We start from the raw sequence: 17,347 nt of genomic DNA, 5'->3' as shown, positions 1-17,347 counted from the left end.
GCTATGCTTAGAAATTAGTTCAAAATACAAAGCTGCAAGGATGTGGCTCCTGGAGGAATGAATTTTCTGGCAAAGGCCAGCAGCTCTGCACTCTCCCAACACAGAGAGCTGCTCTCCTTGGACTCAGTTTGGGTTGATGTCATGATACAATACCATTAACAGGAAAATGAATCACTGCAGGGATGGATGTCAATTAATTGTGATTACAGATAAACTGCTAGAACACAAAGTTGCCGATTAAAGTGTTTAACTGCCCCTGGCAAAATTTCTCCCTCTGTTTGAAATGTGTAATAAGTTGATTTAAAATAAATCAATCATTCTTTTAAATACAGTTCTCTCAGGTGTGGTAATCTTTATATCCATAGAGAGCTGTGGATGAGTCCAGGGTATAAGCAAAGGCTTGCTGCAGGTACAGAGACTAGACCTAGCAAAGCTTCGCTATCTGCAGAGCACCACAAAGGTAAAAAGCACAATGCTGTGTAAAAATGTGCAGTGGCTGAAAGTAACGGAGAATTCTGCATATGCCAGACACCCAGGGAAAGTCACAGGCTGCAGCCTTTTATTTTTTCCCCAAGGGAGCTGAAATAAGGCAAGTTGTAAGGAAGGTCAGGTGCTCTGATACACAAGAGACTATGATGGCAGAACAGCTGTTTGTGATTTAATGCTCCCCACATGAACACCTGCTTGTAGGACATTTATCACACAAAATCTATGCCAGTTAGTTCAGTGGCTGTTTTCTCTAGTGGACCTGATAAGAAGTGTTGCAGGGTTAACATTTTTATCTATGTTTTTAATTTAAAAGTAAACAATTTTTCATTTCTAAAGGGTCAAAAGAGGACTATTTAACAAGACTGTGGTTTGTCCTAAGAAAGTGAAAAGCTGTTTATCACCATGCCTGTTTAAAGGCATGTAAACTGTCCTTCTTCCATCCATGTCAATGGAATTAAATAAGAGGAAGTGAGATTAAATAAGAGTATTCTAAGCATTTATTTGCCCAACAGTAAAAACACTATCACAAGGCTTACAATCAAAAAGCTAATGGTATTTTCTCTAATGCTTGTATTTCTATGTTAATTAACTGAATATGGACTACGTTTTGAATTTTCTAAACTGAGTAGGCAGTTTTCTCACAGTCTATGTCAGTTTATATTTTGGAATTTACATCCCAAACATTTTATTTTAATATTCTAATGTTGCATTTTACCTAAATTGTGCCTTTGTTTCAACTGCCATTTTTATTTTAACTTGCTGGTGTAATTCCCTTAACTGCCATTTTTATTTTAACTTGCTAGTGTAATTCCCTTCTCAGAGGAAATCTAGAGCAACCCCTTACTTCTAAATCAAATGGAATGTTACCAATTCCATAAAACAAGCCATTGTTCAGATTGGATCCAGTTTGCATCTCACAGATAAAAAAAAAAAGAAAATACATTTTTTAAGATTCATGGACTTGTGGATCTTACCCATCTTTTAGATACAGCTTTAGCAGGCCGTGGTGGTACTGCCTTTCCTTTTGAAGGTCCACTTTGTCCCTGAAACGAGAACATACCCAATGTAAACCTTTGAACCACCTTGTTTCCTAATATAACCAAAGCAGAATAAAAGTTTAAAGAATATAAGAAATATTTTCAGAGGAGAATAAACAGTAGCAGAGATGTGAGGCTGTGACTTTCAATATTCTTTTATTAATGTTTGCTGCAATGGTATGTTTCAAAAACTGAGTATGCCAGTATTTTGTCTGTAAATCATTTTAACGAAAGGCAGTCACTTTCATAATACAAGACAGCAGTTTATCAGCATGAAGAAACCCTAGGCTCTATCCCTGTTACTGTCTATCTGTGATACACCTAAATCTCACACACAGGGTTCTAGTGCCTTGCTTAAACCCACCCAAATGCTTCCATGTCACAGTCAGCTTGAAGACAGCAGATTCACACCTACAAAGCCACGAGTGATGAAAAAACATAAAAAACACTGACGAGTAGCTGGGAAGTTAACCACTGCCAACCTCCCCAAGCACATCACAGCACTGAAAAATTTTTCAGACAGATTTTAAGGAAAACAATTAAATAGTTATTTACAGGGAGCCTTATAAAGTATTTCTAAAAGAGATGACTCAGATGTTAAAGAATAACGGAACGGCACCAATGACAAAGCTTTACGAAAACTTTAACAAGAGTGAGAGGGGAAATGAAGACGATCCTTTTGAGAAGATGCTGAGGGACAGAGAGGACCAAGAACCAGAAGGCAGAAGGAGAGAGAGCTGATAAATCAAACAAAGGAGACAACATTAGAAAGCTTCACAAGAACAGTTTCAGGATGGATTCCAGATAACGTTGAACGGAATGTATGGGAAAAGCAGAGGAGTTACTTAGAAAAAGTGTTTGATTTTGTGACAAGGGATATTAGAGAAGAGGGAAGAAAAAGGAAGGGATGGAGGAGCAAGCTTCCATTGATTTTCTTTAAAAGAATATTACAGTGTGCCTTTCAGCACAGATCAAAGATCCACACAGCCAAGTATCTCCCATCAACAGTATTTAAAAGCAAATATCTACAGAGTTTTCTCCAGGATGCCCCTGCAACTTGCAACAGGGGCTTCAACTTGAAATGCTGTCCTTTTTATTCATATCAGTGAATCTTTTTCTCCACAAATGCATAATTTCCACAGCAAGGAATCCCATGGTACAACTACATGCTAATGCAAAAACTATTGCTTGCTTTTTTAGTCTGCCACTTGCTGCTTTCATCTGGTTTTCCTAGTTCTTCTGCTGGTAAGCTCAGCTTTACTGCATTATCTGTTGTTCATCGTCTTTTCCGTACCTCTTACAAACACCTTGAGGAGCATGAGTCTCTACAGAGATTCCTACACTCCTCTCATGATTCCCCTTTATTAGGAAAATTATTTACTTCTACCATCTGTTTCCTATGTGTCAAACAATTAAGCAGCCATAATGACTTTGACCCAGTATCCCCAAGCCTTATTTCTAAAGCCCCATTACTTGTTAAGACTTGACAATAAGAATTCAGAAAAATATTTTCAGAGGAGAATAAACAGTAGCAGAGATGTGAGGCTGTGACTTTCAATGATGTTCTTTCTCTTTGTACAAGCTAAGCCATATAAAACTGCTGTAACTAACAAGGCATCAGGGATTATTTTTATTCCAGAAGACATATATTAAAAGCAATGAAAAATGAGCAGAATGATACATTTCCATGCTTAGAAAATGTGCCTCACTTTGAAATACAAATTGTTACAGCCTAAGTGGAGAAAATAAAAGAGTTATGATAGTTCCTTTATAATCTCACAGTGGGGACTCTAGCAGAGCAGACAGCCTAGGAGCCCCAGCGTCACAACTGCTATTGAAACCACTGGACTACACAGCTGGCCTGTCTCCCCCGAGTGACGGCTTGGCAACGGGCAACAGAACATCCTATCCTATAAGGACCATGCTATTTGTGAATTAGATGTGATTTAAGCAACAGAATTTAAAATAGATTTTCAGAGCAGAATTTCATTTGGATTCAAATTAAAAGAAAACTATTAATTTTAAACATGAAACAAAGCCTACTCACTATTACCCTTTGTAGATGAATCTATGAAAGCATTTATCCAGCAGCAAAGGCATTGACAAGGCCATCTGAGGGTAATTGGTTTTGGCAGTTGCACAGATTTCAATTAATATAATCCGAAAAGCCACCTGTGAATAAAATCTGCAACTATGTTAAAATCCAAAAGGGACACTGAAGAAAACCTAGAGCTACAGTACACTGGAAGGAAGGAACACCAACCCTGCCCTGCTCCCCACACCATAAAGGTTCTGTGGGGTAGAGCATGAGCAATTTTCTAGTCAACCAGAGGCCTAATTTGCTTTATTTCTTTTGTCTCTGTACAGTACCATCATGGTTTTATGACTGTAATTTAATTATATAGTACAGGCCTGATATGATAGAGGGACCCTGAGGAGATCCAGGATGTGGCATAGAGGAAGACAGGCAGGGGATGATAGAAGATGCAGCACAGGCTTGGTGACACCACAGCTGTAAGCATCTCACCACTGGCCAAATAAAACAGAATAATAGTATGTAGTACACTCTAAAAGCATCATTAGACTAACGAAGAAAGATAAATGTGTGAAAGTGTGTTAGCTAACATATAAAAGAAACTTCAGGTAGGTCCTAGAGCAAAGAAGAAACCATCAACAGGGACATCTTATTCTTCCCAGTGAAGGACCCCAGATGCTGACAACTTGCCATGACATCCCCACCACCACCACCACTGACAGCAAAAATGAAACCATCAATCTTGGGAACCAGAGGACGAGACAAAGGCTGGCCACAATACTAGAAAAGGGGTAGAAACTGAGAAGTTTGCATGCAACAATTTTAACTGCATTATTATTATTATTATTATTATTAGTATTATTATTATTATTATTATTATTATTATTATTATTATTATTATTATTATTATTATTATGTGCCCGGCCTTGTTTAACATATTTGTCGGCGACATGGACAGTGGGATAGAGTGCACCCTCAGCAAGTTCGCCGATGACACCAAGCTGTTTGGTGCGGTCGACACGCTGGAGGGGAGGGATGCCATCCAGGGGGACCTTGACAGGCTGGAGACGTGGGCCCATGCCAACCTCATGAAGTTCAACCAGGCCAAGTGCAAGGTCCTGCACCTGGGTCATGGCAATCCCAGGCACAAATACAGGCTGGGTGGGGAATGGATTGAGAGCAGCCCTGAGGAGAAGGACTTGGGAGTGGTGGTGGACGAGAAGCTCAACATGAGCAGGCAATGCACCCTTGCAGCCCAGAAGGCCAACCGCATCCTGGGCTGCATCAACAGGAGCATGGCCAGGTGGTCGAGGGAGGTGATTCTGCCCCTCTACTCTGCCCTAGTGAGACCCCACCTGGAGTACTCTGTCCAGTTCTGGAGCCCCCAACATGAGAAGGACATGGACCAGCTGGAAAAGGTCCAGAGGAGGCCACGAAGATGATTAGAGGGCTGGAGCACCTTTCCTGTGAGGACAGGCTGAGAGAGTTGGGGCTGTTCAGCCTGGAAAAGAGGAGGCTCCAGGGAGACCTTATAGTGGTCTTCCAGTACCTCAAGGGGGCCTACAAGAAAGATGGGGAGAGGCTGTTTAGTAGGGCCTGTTGTGATAGGACAAGGAGTAATGGTTTTAAAATAGAGGGAGGTAGATTTAGATTAGATATTAGGAAAAATTTTTTTACAATTCAAGTTGTAGAACACTGGAACAGGTTACCCAGAGAGGTGGTGGAAGCCCCATCCCTGGAAACGTTCAAGGCCAGGCTGGATGAGGCTCTGAGCAACCTGATCTGGTTGGAGATGACCCTGCTGCTTGCAGGGGGATTGGACTAGATGACCTTTGAAGGTCCCTTCCAACCCTAACCATTCTATGATTCTATTATTATTATTATTGATTATTTTTTGCACAGAGGCACTTCTTATTTTCTTTAATAATTACATCTGGACTGATGACAGCATTTAGACTAAGATTTCAGTCATACTAAGTAAGATTTAATTATTAGTTCTATATCTAGTTATATATAGTGTGCCTTCTCTTTGCCCATAAACAAGATTTTGAGTGTAACAAAGTTTACAGACCATTTTAAAAAATAATCAGGCTCTGAAAGTCTTAACTTTGATCTCACACATGTTTTTCCCCTTTATCAAAGGATAGCTGAGAGTACCACATCCAGCTGGGTACAACTGGGAGAAGCTGTTCAGGGGAGGGGTCGCATTGCATCTGTTGGTGGGATTTACCACCTTTCTCCGTTTGCCTTACTCCTACTTCACCGCCAGATCCCACTTCCTGACTGTGGCAGCTTGCTTTGGGGCTTCCCGGGAAGTAAGAGAAGTAGTTCCCCATAGTAGGGAGCAAGAACATGACTGGCAGGACAGTTACAAAATTGTACTTGTTATCACTGGTATTTTGAACTAAAAAAACCCTCCAACTGCCGCCTTAGAGCTACTTTGCTGTCACAAAGATCCTTGGCCAAGCTCTGCATAGTAAGGGTACATTTAGTCCACTCCACAAGTGTGCTAAACCCGAAGAGGGAAGATGGGAGCCAGCATACACTGACCAGTGTAGGTCCTGGGCTTTCTTCCACATACGCTCCACAAAGACAGGACAGCCATACCTGGAGCAGGGGAGCACAGGTTTGCCTGGCAGGTAGTAGTAGAGTCTAGGAAGGTGCTGGGCCTTAGCTCATTCCAAGGTCCTTCAGCAAAACTCTCACCTCCTGCCTAGGCAAACCATCTCTCAGAGCACAGAGACCTACTTCAACAAGAACGGAAGCTGAGTATCTTACTTGCTGGATATCCTGGACTCTGCCCAGTGAAGGTAAAGACTGTAATCCTACTTGACTCAATACTCTGCAGAAGTCAATATAAAAAGCAGAAGGTAGCCTTCAGGATGCAAGCATCATTCCTGCAGGGATGTGCTACCACAGCCTATGCTGCAGAAGGTTCATCCCAAAGTACCTAAATATGTCGGAATCCAGCTGGAAGGCAAGACCAACATGAAGAGATGAGATGACATCCTAGTATTTTGTCAATATTAGCACTAGGCGACACTTATTAAAACAAGTAGATCTGTTTAAAATCATTTCAAGAAGCAAGGTGGGAAGCAAACATGGGTCAGTCAAGAATACAAAATGTTTTACATGGCCTCCTAATTCAGATAATAGCACAAAGTCTACTGCTGTGCCACTTGCTGGAAAAGGCAGTCCTGACATTCCTTGTTATTGGTGTATCTGTGCTTTGTCCTCTTGCTATTTCTTTTGCAAGCTCCTGCTTCCTGTAAATCTTTCCAAAGCCAGCACACTGTCGTTCTTCATACCTTTCCTTAAAACTTCTCTCTGCCACATTAGCTGTAAAGAGTCCTCAATAGCATGCAGGCATTTGGTGTCGTGCCACCATGGTTCAGAATGATGGCCATTGCTTCCTCATTCTTCTTTTTACTGTATCAATGTGTTATCCATAAACTATTATTTAAGATGCAATCCTTTTGCTCCAACAGCTATTTCTTTGTTCCACATCACACACTGTCTGCACAACAGGGAAGAGGTCACAAATGCATCCACAATACAAATAAAAATAAACTACAACTGTAAATCAACATAATTATTGTATATTCACCAGTAAGATGCTCACAACAATTACTGGCCTTCATATGCATTTATACATCTCTAAAATTCAAGCACATTTTTGCTGTTACAATATTAACTACAGAAAAAAAAATTATAAGTTAACAGACTATTATTAGCATCTCAAAGATAAGCACTCAGAATTTAGAAAATGCAAGAATTAAGGTTGCTGGGGCAACCTTCAATTCATCTTATTGGGCACAGGCATTACGTTACACAGTTTAATTCCATAATCACACACTTTGTTTTTTGTAGGTTCCCTGCCTCACTTAAGCTCTCCTAGGCTTACAAGCATGGGCAGCATTCAGACAATAAGTTGTTACTAGTATTTTGGTTTATGTTGTTCAGCCTAAAGAGTCTTTTTTTAAGGCATAGTCTAAGTCAGACACCCAGCAAAGCACATATCAATCCAAACAATTACATTTGAGCAAATTTTATGCGAACTGAAGATGGTCTTGCTACAGAAGAAATCAACAGTCCTCCTAAATCTTCCTAATAAATGGTGCTTCCATCTCTGCCTTTAATAATAATATTAATTAACAAGAAGAGGAGTATGAATAATTATGAGGAATTTATATTAGGAAAAAAAGAGACATTGTTGCTAGGGAACGAAGGAATGGGTAGGAGGCATTAAGGAGTTATAAGGAGCTTCTCACCTCCAGGTCACTGTCGTAACTCTGACCACTTTGGCAGCTACTCCACTGCTACAGCAAAAAATGCCAGAGTGAGAATTTATGCACGCTAAAGAAGTTTTATTCTGATGACTGTCTTACATGAGATAAATGAACAGATTACCACAGTTGTCACAGTGACAAGATGTCAGAAGCCCACAACAGTCACCATACTTAAATCAAGGATATAGAAAATTCAAGTGGCTGTTCTTTACTGTACCTCTTTTCCAGGATGTGTTTATGGCAGCAGCACCCAGAAATTCCTCCCTGGGCCAAACATCGACTATGCTACAAGACAAATTAACTACTGACTACAGCAAAAATACAGTAATCCAACAAGATGATACAGATGAAGAGAGGAAACAGACAAAAAATGATGCTTTAAATGCCATTTAATTTTCCTTTCCCTTGCCACAGCTCCCTCTAACGTAGGCAAGCCATTAAGAGGTGCAAATAGCTCCAAAATCTAGCTCTTCAGCAGGAAGCTTTCCTTTTGCTGACCTATCCAACAAGCATTTCTAATTCTATTTTTAGGTGGGATATTTGGGTTGTCTCAAGTGAAATTGCTCTAAATATATATATATTTTTTAGTTATAAAACAGGAAAATTAAAGTAAGAAGAAACTACTGGCTACTGTCCAAGGCACATTGCTGTAAATTTAAAAAGCACTACCAGGCTGGCATTTTGTAAGCTCTATCTTATTTTTCCATCCCAGAAACATGTAATGGGAAAGCAAGCATCAAAGAGTTGCAATGTCTAGTGGAAGTTTTGCCCTGAGCACCCTAGTAACATGTTTCAAGCTTAGTCTGCAATGAGGAAAACAAAGAATCGTACTCAACTACCCATTCAATTCTTGTCCGTCTTGCTTACTCCATCCACAGTGATTATTGCTCTCTCTTTTTGTTGGTGATATGATACCCACCAATTGCAGATCGGCAACTCATTAACCGCATTTAAACAAAATAGACAAGACTATCAGTACCTGCCTTCTTGACTAAATAGCAAAAGCAAAAAGCTTTTTCCAGTTCCTGGAACAGTCATGTCTGGTTCTCTATAACAGCTATTTTCTACAGCCCTACGTTTCAAGTGTTTCATCCTTCGCTGCAGAAAACCTCTGACTTGTCAGTGGCAATGCTGATGGTAAACATGGTGTCATGGTGCCCAGGAAGCAGAGATTTACTCTCAAGAGCAACTCTTCATTTAAGAACTGAGTTGAATCCTGAATTTGTGATGCCAGAAATCCTTCAGGAAAAATTGTGTTCATCCCTCACCATCAGATCCAAGGCCTGCCCTGACTAATCAAGGAGATACAATGATGCTGCCACATGTGCTGTCCTGCCATCCAGGACGAGGGTTCTCACTTTAGCCTAGGCTGGTTGGTACATACTTCTCCTATACTCTCAGATTAAACTGCCCCTAGCAGACTAGCTCTTGCAACTGGTCCCTGCATGGTGAGCAGCCAGACACAACACCATACAGTAACTCCTTGGGTAACCTGAGATACTGTCCTTTGCTTAAAGCATAAGGCAGGCTGAGTAGATCTGGATTTGCAGATCCAGCCTAAAATACCAGAAAGCTCTGAGGCAAAGATGATGCCAGCTGATTATTCTGCAAAGCTGAACAGTCATTTCATATTAAGTAAATTTTCCAAGGGCTGAAAATCAATTACATATTAATGAAACACTAATCAGGGCAATGACAAACCCAGACTATATTTTTTTAAGATCATTAAAGAGACACTACTGCAGCCTTTCTGCTCCCCATGCTAGCTGTCAGCATAAGACAGACTACAAAGCTGAGCAACCACAGAATGCTCCTGCTAAGTTTACTTCATCTTCCTGAGGACAGACATTACCATTCCCACTTCCTCTGGAGCACAGCACAGAGGTTAACACATAATCTGAAAAAAAAAAGAGAAGAACATGGCTGCTTGTAGGATTCTAAAGGGAAGAGAGAGAGACATTCTAAGAGCTGCGCTTGACATTTCTGTAAAACCATTTAATAATTTCCTGCTAGATTTTTGTTCTTGTTTTGAATATTGGCGAACTCCATAGTAAACCACAAGGAATAGAGAAGCACAGAGTGGAACCAAAGCCAAAGGAAGCAAACTGACTTCTAGCCTGCACGGCAGCAGACATCCATTTACACACGCTAGGGGTGCCAATTGAAGAGCTATTTGCCAATACATTTTATAATCTGTTTTCTGACAGGCACTAAACTGAATGTTTATTTTATATTCCATGGATGGTTTAATGCATGTTTAAGAGCCATTAAGCACCTTAAAAGCTTTTGCTGGCAAGAAAAATAAAATGTGTCTGATCGTTAAAAATGAATTTGTTTGGGGAGAGTGTCTCTTTTTTTCTCTTTGACAACTTGCTGAACAGCAAAGAAGCTGCTCACGTCAGTGGGTGCAAGACCACAAGTCAAGTGTAACAAGAAATGCCGTACTGTCCGAACTCCGATGCTTTCTCAACACTGCATAAGTGTTACACCTGTTTCTTTCTTAACACCTGTTGCTGACAGTGGGATTGACCCTAAGAGATAAGACCAGCCAGTCTAGTTTTGCACACTGTAAATGCAAACAAGTGTACGCAATGTCAATTAAGAAACCATAACTAAATCTTGCTTCTCCTTGGGGTGGGTTCAGCCACAGAGGTACACAGTAGCACAGGGTGCTCTCCACTGCTCACACAAGGCTTCTCCTTGAGCCAGAAAACAAAGACATGGAAATATGGAACCAATGCCTCCAACAGCACACCTGATAACCATGTTTAATATAACTATCTCAAAATTCTTGGACACTTTCTGTCACCACTCAGGATCATGCATGGGACTGACATCTGCCTAACGGGGTGCTGTTCCCTGCCCTGTCAACAACTTTCTGCAGGTCCATGCACATGCCACACAGGTCAGTGCTCTTAAAGAATGCTACACTTGTAAGTGTCCTCCTCAAGACCTCATTTTCAAGGAAGTTGAGAATCTAATTCTTCCATTCCCTTTAGTCTCACGCAGGGATTCCTTTCCATAATTCTACATCTTCCCAAAATATGTGGAGCTCAAGTGTGCATAACACATTTCAGACCTGAAAGGAAGGATATTATTGAAGTACAGAGCACATATAAATATTAGTTTCAAAGCTGTATTGGGAGCATGAAGATCCAGACACATTCCATTATTCTAACAGATTTTGAACAATGAAACACATTTCTTATTAATGTACACAAACACAGAAGACCCTAAAGGTGCTTCTAATTAAGGCTCAGATCAAGTCAAATGATTCATCTGGAAGGCCATAGCCATTATCTTTGATAGCCAATCAGCTTTTGACATATTTTCACCCAGGAATATGGGACAATTCTCTCAAAGAAAAAGAAAGAGAAGACATCAGGTGGCTGAAGATTGAGCTGGAAGTTGAAGTCACACAGATAAAGAAAAAAGGAGTGAAATAAAGCAAGAAATTTATGTCAGAGGAGAAGGCAGATACCAGTCAGGCACAGAAGAAGGGCAGGCAACCACTACCTGTAAGGGAAAAGAAGAAAAAAAGAATTTATTACAAAGCACTTGAAGAACACACAGCCATGAAAGTGGAGGAGGGGCTGGAAGTGACATGCAGTAAAAGGGAAGGACCTGATAGTGTTCAGGTAACAATCTCAGCTTTGAGAACAATCTTAGGTAGAAAATTTTCAAAGGGAAAGCAGTCAGCAACAAAAATCCTAGGAGGCAGAGCCAAACAAAGCAATATACAGGAAAGAGAGGAATGAAACGCACAGGGACAAGTGAAAAGAGCATAGTGCTAGCAATGAAAGCGACAAGGATGGAAAGCCTAGGGAAATGATGCTTAGCAGAAAAATCAGCCTCACCAGCAAGTAGCAGGCTTGTTTCCTGCCTCACTACAAACGCTGGCAGAGAGGAGGAACACGTATGAGGCAGCAGTGCAGGAGGTTACTCAATTATTTTAAAAGGAGTTTTTCTTGTCAAGAATGGCAATCTAGACCTTGACTCACCAATTAACTTCACAGCGTCCATCAGCACTCAGTAAACACCAATCATCAGGCCCTGATTGGGCAGCAAGTAGTGCAAAGGCACAGACATCCACTCCCTGGACTCCCAAAGCCACTGTACTGTGGGCTGTACTTTGAGTCAGGGAAATGAAGCAAAAGCCTTCAGACTCCCAAGTCACACAATTCTTCCACTAGAATATTCTAGTAGATAAAGGAACACGAAACAGCAATCAAATTTAACAAGCTCAAGGCAAATAAGGGAAAGGCAACACAGGACAAGTTAAAATTATTGTCTTTTAAGTTATTGTAATGAAAGTTATGTGAAAAGCCAAAAGTCCTAAGAGTTTAAATAGTTTATGATGTTTCAAGAGCTTTAAAACAAATTGAATGCCTTTACAGCACATTAATTAAGTTTTTCAAATAACATGTGAATCAAAGCCTCTTCATTTCAGAATATTTGAGATAATGGCTACTGAAAATGATTAAAAATATTTATGTGGAAATTTTAAAAGTAAAAGAAACCGAAATTCAGAGCAAGCATTTTATTGTATTAATGGGTTTTACAATTTTAGCATAAACATCTTTATTATCTAGGACTGAATGTGGGTTTTGGTTCTGAATTTGTGCCCTTTGCAAACTTTATAAAGCCTTTGTAACTTGATAATTACTAGAACTTCTTAGTAGAAGGATTAGGAATGTCCTAGTAATCCTCTCTCATACTCTTGCCTAAGCTAAAGCCCACAAGCCCTTCTACTAAGTTGGCAGAAACCCTGGGATGGCTCCCAGAGACATTGGGCCCAGAAAGAACTATTTCAGTACTTCTGGATTTTGGGGTCCGACCCTTGATTGCAGGAGCAGAGAGATGTGATCTGGTTCTGCAGAGACAGCTCACACTTAGCAGGCTTTATTAGCTCAGGCTTCAGAAGTTGCATAGTACAAAATCTACACAGCCCTAGTGTGGATAAATCAGTTCAGAGGAACCACCCTTGGGTAATTAGAGGGGGATCAGGTGATCGGTAAAAGTTGCTGTTCCCTCATTGAAAGAACTCCTGCTGTCCAGACCCCCTCACAGAGCCCTGGGCATTGCCCAGGGATCTCAGCTACCACGTCACAGCTGAACCATCACATCAGTCACTCTTTTTTTTCTTCCACCTTCCTTGGTCAGTTATGGCTTTCTGGCACATGTTCTTGACTGAGGAAGCAGGGTGCTTGCTCTCGGTCAATTCTGGGCCACCTATGCCAACCCTCTTTCTCCCGCTCCAAAGAAGAAATACATTGGGATTGACCTAAACCTGTTATGAAAAAGGTTTTATCAGCCAAGTCAGCTTCTGCTTTTAAATCAAATACTTTGACATTCCAGTAGTAGATGAGATCCAGGAATGAATCTGACTGAGCCCTTCACCCTGTGAGGGCGTGCATGCAGACATGCCCATGCAGAGCCTAAGGACAAACAGTGAGCTCTCACAGACACACATCCACCCACACTGCTGCTCCCAGAGTGGGGTTAGGGCCACAAAGCTTAGCAGATGACCTCACTTTGCTGTCTGAACTGAGAGAAGACCAAGTAGTAAAACAAAAGTAAAGTAATAAAAGTTACAGCTAGGTGTAATTGAAATAATTTTTTAAAACAGAGATTTCAATCTGTTTCTTCTGTGTCCCTGAAGGATTCTCTGGCAGACTGGGGACACCTCAAGCACACTGAAGGCACCCCTAGAAGGGAAGCATCATATGCTGTAACAGCGATGAAATGGCATGACAATGATGTCTGAAGACTCCGGAGTCTTGCAGGGTTGCAACAGTACAGTGACAGCATGGGATGCTGTGGCTCTGGGACGTGATGGTTTGCCTGAATAGGGTGGCGCAGAAATGCCACAGAGTGTCACTGGCAGGGTGATGACATACCTCAGGGCAGGGACAGAGTGATGCAACATGATGTAACCACGCAGCAAGCAATGCCAAGTGCTGAGCCCGGGTGTCCCACCCAGCCCTGTAGGGTGACAGCTCTGCAGGGCACTCCAGAGGGAAACGAGCTGGGGGGTGGAATCGAGCTGGCATACTCCTGGTGATGCAACACGTGGTGGCTCTGGGAACGGTGACGTCATCGTGGGGCTGGTGTCACACCAGTGAGACCACGGCACCCACTCAGAGCAGGAGCCGAGGGCGGCAGAGTCAGAGCGGGACTGCAGGGCGACGTTCCCTCGTACGAACTGCCATCTCCCGCTGCACGAGGCACAGCAGTGACGCCATGCGGAAGGGCTGACGTCATGGCGCCGGTGGTGACGTCACCACAGCGCTGTCACACAGAAGCGCGGCACTGCCCTGTTACGCTGCCCACTCGAGATAGGCCCTTACCTGCCGGTGCTTGTCGCCCGCCTTGGATGGCATGGCGGCTGCTGCAGCGGCTCCCCGCCACCGGCCGCTCCTAACGACAGCCCCACGCCCTCCCGGCCAACGGCCGGCCGGAAGTTGATAGCGGCAACCATGGCAACGCGCCGGAAGCGCGGTGAGACCAATCCGGCCGCAGAACACCGCCTGCCCTGGCTATTCCACTCCTTCTCCCCCCCCCCCCCCCCCCCCGCGAAGTGCCCCCCCCGCTCTCCCCGCGGAAGGGGATGGTACATCCCAGCGGCGGCGGGGAGCCGAGCATCCGGGCCTCGGCGGTCTTGCTGTAGACCCCGCCCCCTTCATGAATATGCAAAAAAGGGGCGGGGCGGTGGCGGCCGGACCCGGAAGCGGCGCGGCTGAGTCACCCCGGCGGCGGCGATGAGGCAGCAGCCGCGGCGGGCGGCGGCACCGTCGTCCTTCGGCGCCTGAGGAGCCTCCCCGTGCCCGTCCGCCCGCCCTTCTTCCCTCCCGCCTGCCCCGCCCAAGCCCCAGCCCCGCCGCCACCATGATGGAGGAGATAGACCGGTTCCAGGTGCCCGCCGTGCGCGCCGAGATGCAACCGCTGGTGAGGGGCGGGCGGGGCCGCGCTGTCCCCGGGAGCCGCCGCCTCACCGGGGGTCCGCGGAGGGGGGGGGGAGGGGGGATGGGTGGGTGTCAGCGCCGCGGGGGCGGCGGTGCCGAGGTCGAGCCCACCCGCCCGCCTGCCTGCCGCCACCGTTATGTAACGGCCTTTCCCCTCAGCGCCTCCCCGCCGGGGTCGTGCCCAGCGGCGGCTGCTGTGTCATCTCGGGGCGGCCGTGGTCACGGCTGCCCGCCCGGCCCTTCCCTCCCCCCGCCTCGGCATCCCCGCAGTCGGTAGCAGCGGCAGAAGCCGCCGGCGGGGAGGGCGGGGGAGGGCGGGCGGTGGGCTCCGTTCCTGCCTCGGTTCGGAAACGTCGGTTCTCCGAACGCAGCGGCGGCCCCCAGCATCCCGGCGCATGGGGCGGGCGTGTCCCCGTCGCCTCGACCGGTTGGGCTCCAGCAGCGGGCACGGGAGTGCCCCCCGGGGAAGCTGGGGGGGGGGGGGGTGGAGCGGCGGTGAGAGACCGGAGGAGCCCGACTCGGCAGGCAGAGCAGCTGGAGACACAGAGGGTTGGTGGGGTTTTGGTCGGGTTTTACAAAATACCAAGATCTGGGGGAAGAATGGGGCGGTTTGTGTCCTGTCCGGGAGCTGCGGGGAGCGGCGGTCCCCCGGGACCGGATGGGTGTGCGGTAGGTGTGGTGTGGAGCTGCGGGGCCCTCGCCGTGGCTGGCTCTGTAGCCGCTGCTTTCCGTGCAGAGCTTGCTGCTGGATGCTCGTCGTGTGACAAGCCTAGGTGTTTTGTAAAGAAACGTTTCTGTCAAAATAGTTTTTCTCGCATAAAATCCTTTACATATGCAAAAAGCAATCTGTGAGGGTTTGATTTCCTCCCCCTTCCCCATGCCACGGCATGTGTTTTTCATATGAGGATGTTTTCACACTTCATAGATACTATTATGCTCAATTAATGACCTCTGAAGAGGTTGACATAATGGTTACACTACTACACGGGACCCTGGGGAGCCATTGCAGAGAAGGTGTACAGGCTCATGGGACTTTTTGGCTGCGTAAATGGGCCGGTAGAATGGTCCCAGGCTTTTGGTAGCTTCTGAAATGATGCCTGTGAAGGAAGGCCAGCTGGCTGGCAGCCACGGGTGATGCTAGATCATCACCAAGTAGTCCAAGACCTCTTATGAGCATGTAGCTGCTGTGCTTTGATGCTACAGGCTTGCTTGTGTGGTGTGGTGTCACGTCCCAGCTGCATGCTGCAGAACACTTGAATGTGTTTGTCCATTTCTCTTTCCCATCTGGGAGAGGTTCCTTTATGTCTTCCTCTCTCCTTACTCCTGTCTGCCATGCTCTCTGTTTGAGGGTGTGTTGTTATGTATGACCTGAACCTGTTGAAATACAGTTCACCTTGGCATTAAAGTGAAAGCTGGATAACGGGCTGACTCACTCAAGGTGTTGATTCCCTTCGGCACCTGGAGTAAGCAAATTCCATCTCGGCATCTGATTGTGTGAGATGGAGATGTGAAATGTTTGGAGAGGTGGAAAGAACTTTAATGAAATACTTGCACAGATCCTTTTGACAGCAGGTAAGGATAGATGATTGGCAGGTTCCTGTTAGCACTGAAGATACTACTGAGATTTCTGGTATATCAAACTGTATGTTATTTAGAGTTGATGTACTAATCCTCAGCTTCTTGTTGCAGCTAGTGTTTGTAAAAAGCAGACTACATAATAATTGTCTTGTGGACAGAAAGACTCTCTGTGAAGGTCTACAAACTCAAGTTTTACCCCTCAGTGGCAAGAAAAACACTTTTCTTATAGTGGGAGTGTTGACAAATTGTGAAAATACTTTTTTGTTTTTGTTGTTTGGTTTTTTAGATTCTAACCTTTGTGAGGGGGAAGAAAACTGCCCATACAAGCTGATGTGGACTTGTTGCATGCCCTGCTTGTTGTGTGTGTTTTTATCAAGCAGAGGCAATAGATGTTACAAGACTGTCCCTCTTTATTCATGTTTTTGAGGGCAGTAGGCATGGCAGTGAGATTAGCAAGTTTGGAAGAGCTGTTGGCAGACAAAAAAATACTCTCATATATTTTCTAGAAACCCTATGATGGTCTTGGAGGAGTGGAATTGACGCATGCATGTTTGCATGGACATGAAGTGAGCAGAAAGCGAAGAGGTTGTCCAGTCCAACCCTGCTGTCTCAGGATAGGATGGTATACTCTGCAGCAACAATAGTCAGCTTAGGAAAGTAGTTTCCTTCCCTTCTTTAGCAGACAAGAATTAGGAAATTTTCACAAAGGATTTTAAAACCTCCTTTAAAAGAATACTCTGAACCTGTGCTTCATGGTTTCAGTTGATTTTCAGCTAATGGAACTTACAGTGAAACCTTTTGTATTGTGAGGGGCTATTTCTGTGACGAGGTGTGCAGGATTCTTCCATGTGCCTGGAAATGCTGGCGTCAGGCTCAAAAGTGGGATAGAACAAGTCTGGTACAGCATTTCCAGTGGCTTCCTCTTTCTTTGTAGGTCCTCGTCCATATCTTGCA

The 17,347-nt window shown here is 44.3% G+C and overlaps 2 protein-coding genes across 4 annotated transcripts in view; one reads left to right on the top strand and one right to left on the bottom strand.

The window, feature by feature from the left end:
* DNAI1 (dynein axonemal intermediate chain 1) overlaps nucleotides 1–14,281 on the bottom strand; it is a 148,172-nt gene extending 133,891 nt beyond the window's left edge. The window contains exons 1-2 of the mRNA XM_086770559.1: nucleotides 14,201–14,281; nucleotides 1,464–1,532 (exon numbers count right to left, since the gene is read on the bottom strand). Coding sequence (XP_086626685.1) covers nucleotides 1,464–1,532; nucleotides 14,201–14,233 — 102 coding nt within the window. The 5' untranslated portion in view covers nucleotides 14,234–14,281. The remainder of the gene's footprint in view (nucleotides 1–1,463; nucleotides 1,533–14,200) is intronic.
* A 310-nt stretch (nucleotides 14,282–14,591) lies between these two features.
* Nucleotides 14,592–17,347, top strand: part of FAM219A (family with sequence similarity 219 member A) — a 91,524-nt gene continuing 88,768 nt past the window's right edge. For 2 of the 3 annotated variants that reach the window (XM_086770055.1, XM_086770054.1), the window contains exon 1: nucleotides 14,592–14,798. In XM_086770055.1, the coding sequence (XP_086626181.1) occupies nucleotides 14,739–14,798 (60 nt within the window). In that variant the 5' untranslated portion in view covers nucleotides 14,592–14,738. The remainder of the gene's footprint in view (nucleotides 14,799–17,347) is intronic. The other variant, XM_086770056.1, reaches the window with a different exon arrangement.

This window comes from Chlamydotis macqueenii, chromosome Z, assembly GCF_036417535.1.
Source record: "Chlamydotis macqueenii isolate bChlMac1 chromosome Z, bChlMac1.mat, whole genome shotgun sequence".
Taxonomy (NCBI): domain Eukaryota; kingdom Metazoa; phylum Chordata; class Aves; order Otidiformes; family Otididae; genus Chlamydotis; species Chlamydotis macqueenii.
This window is presented reverse-complemented; position numbering and strand designations above follow the sequence as displayed.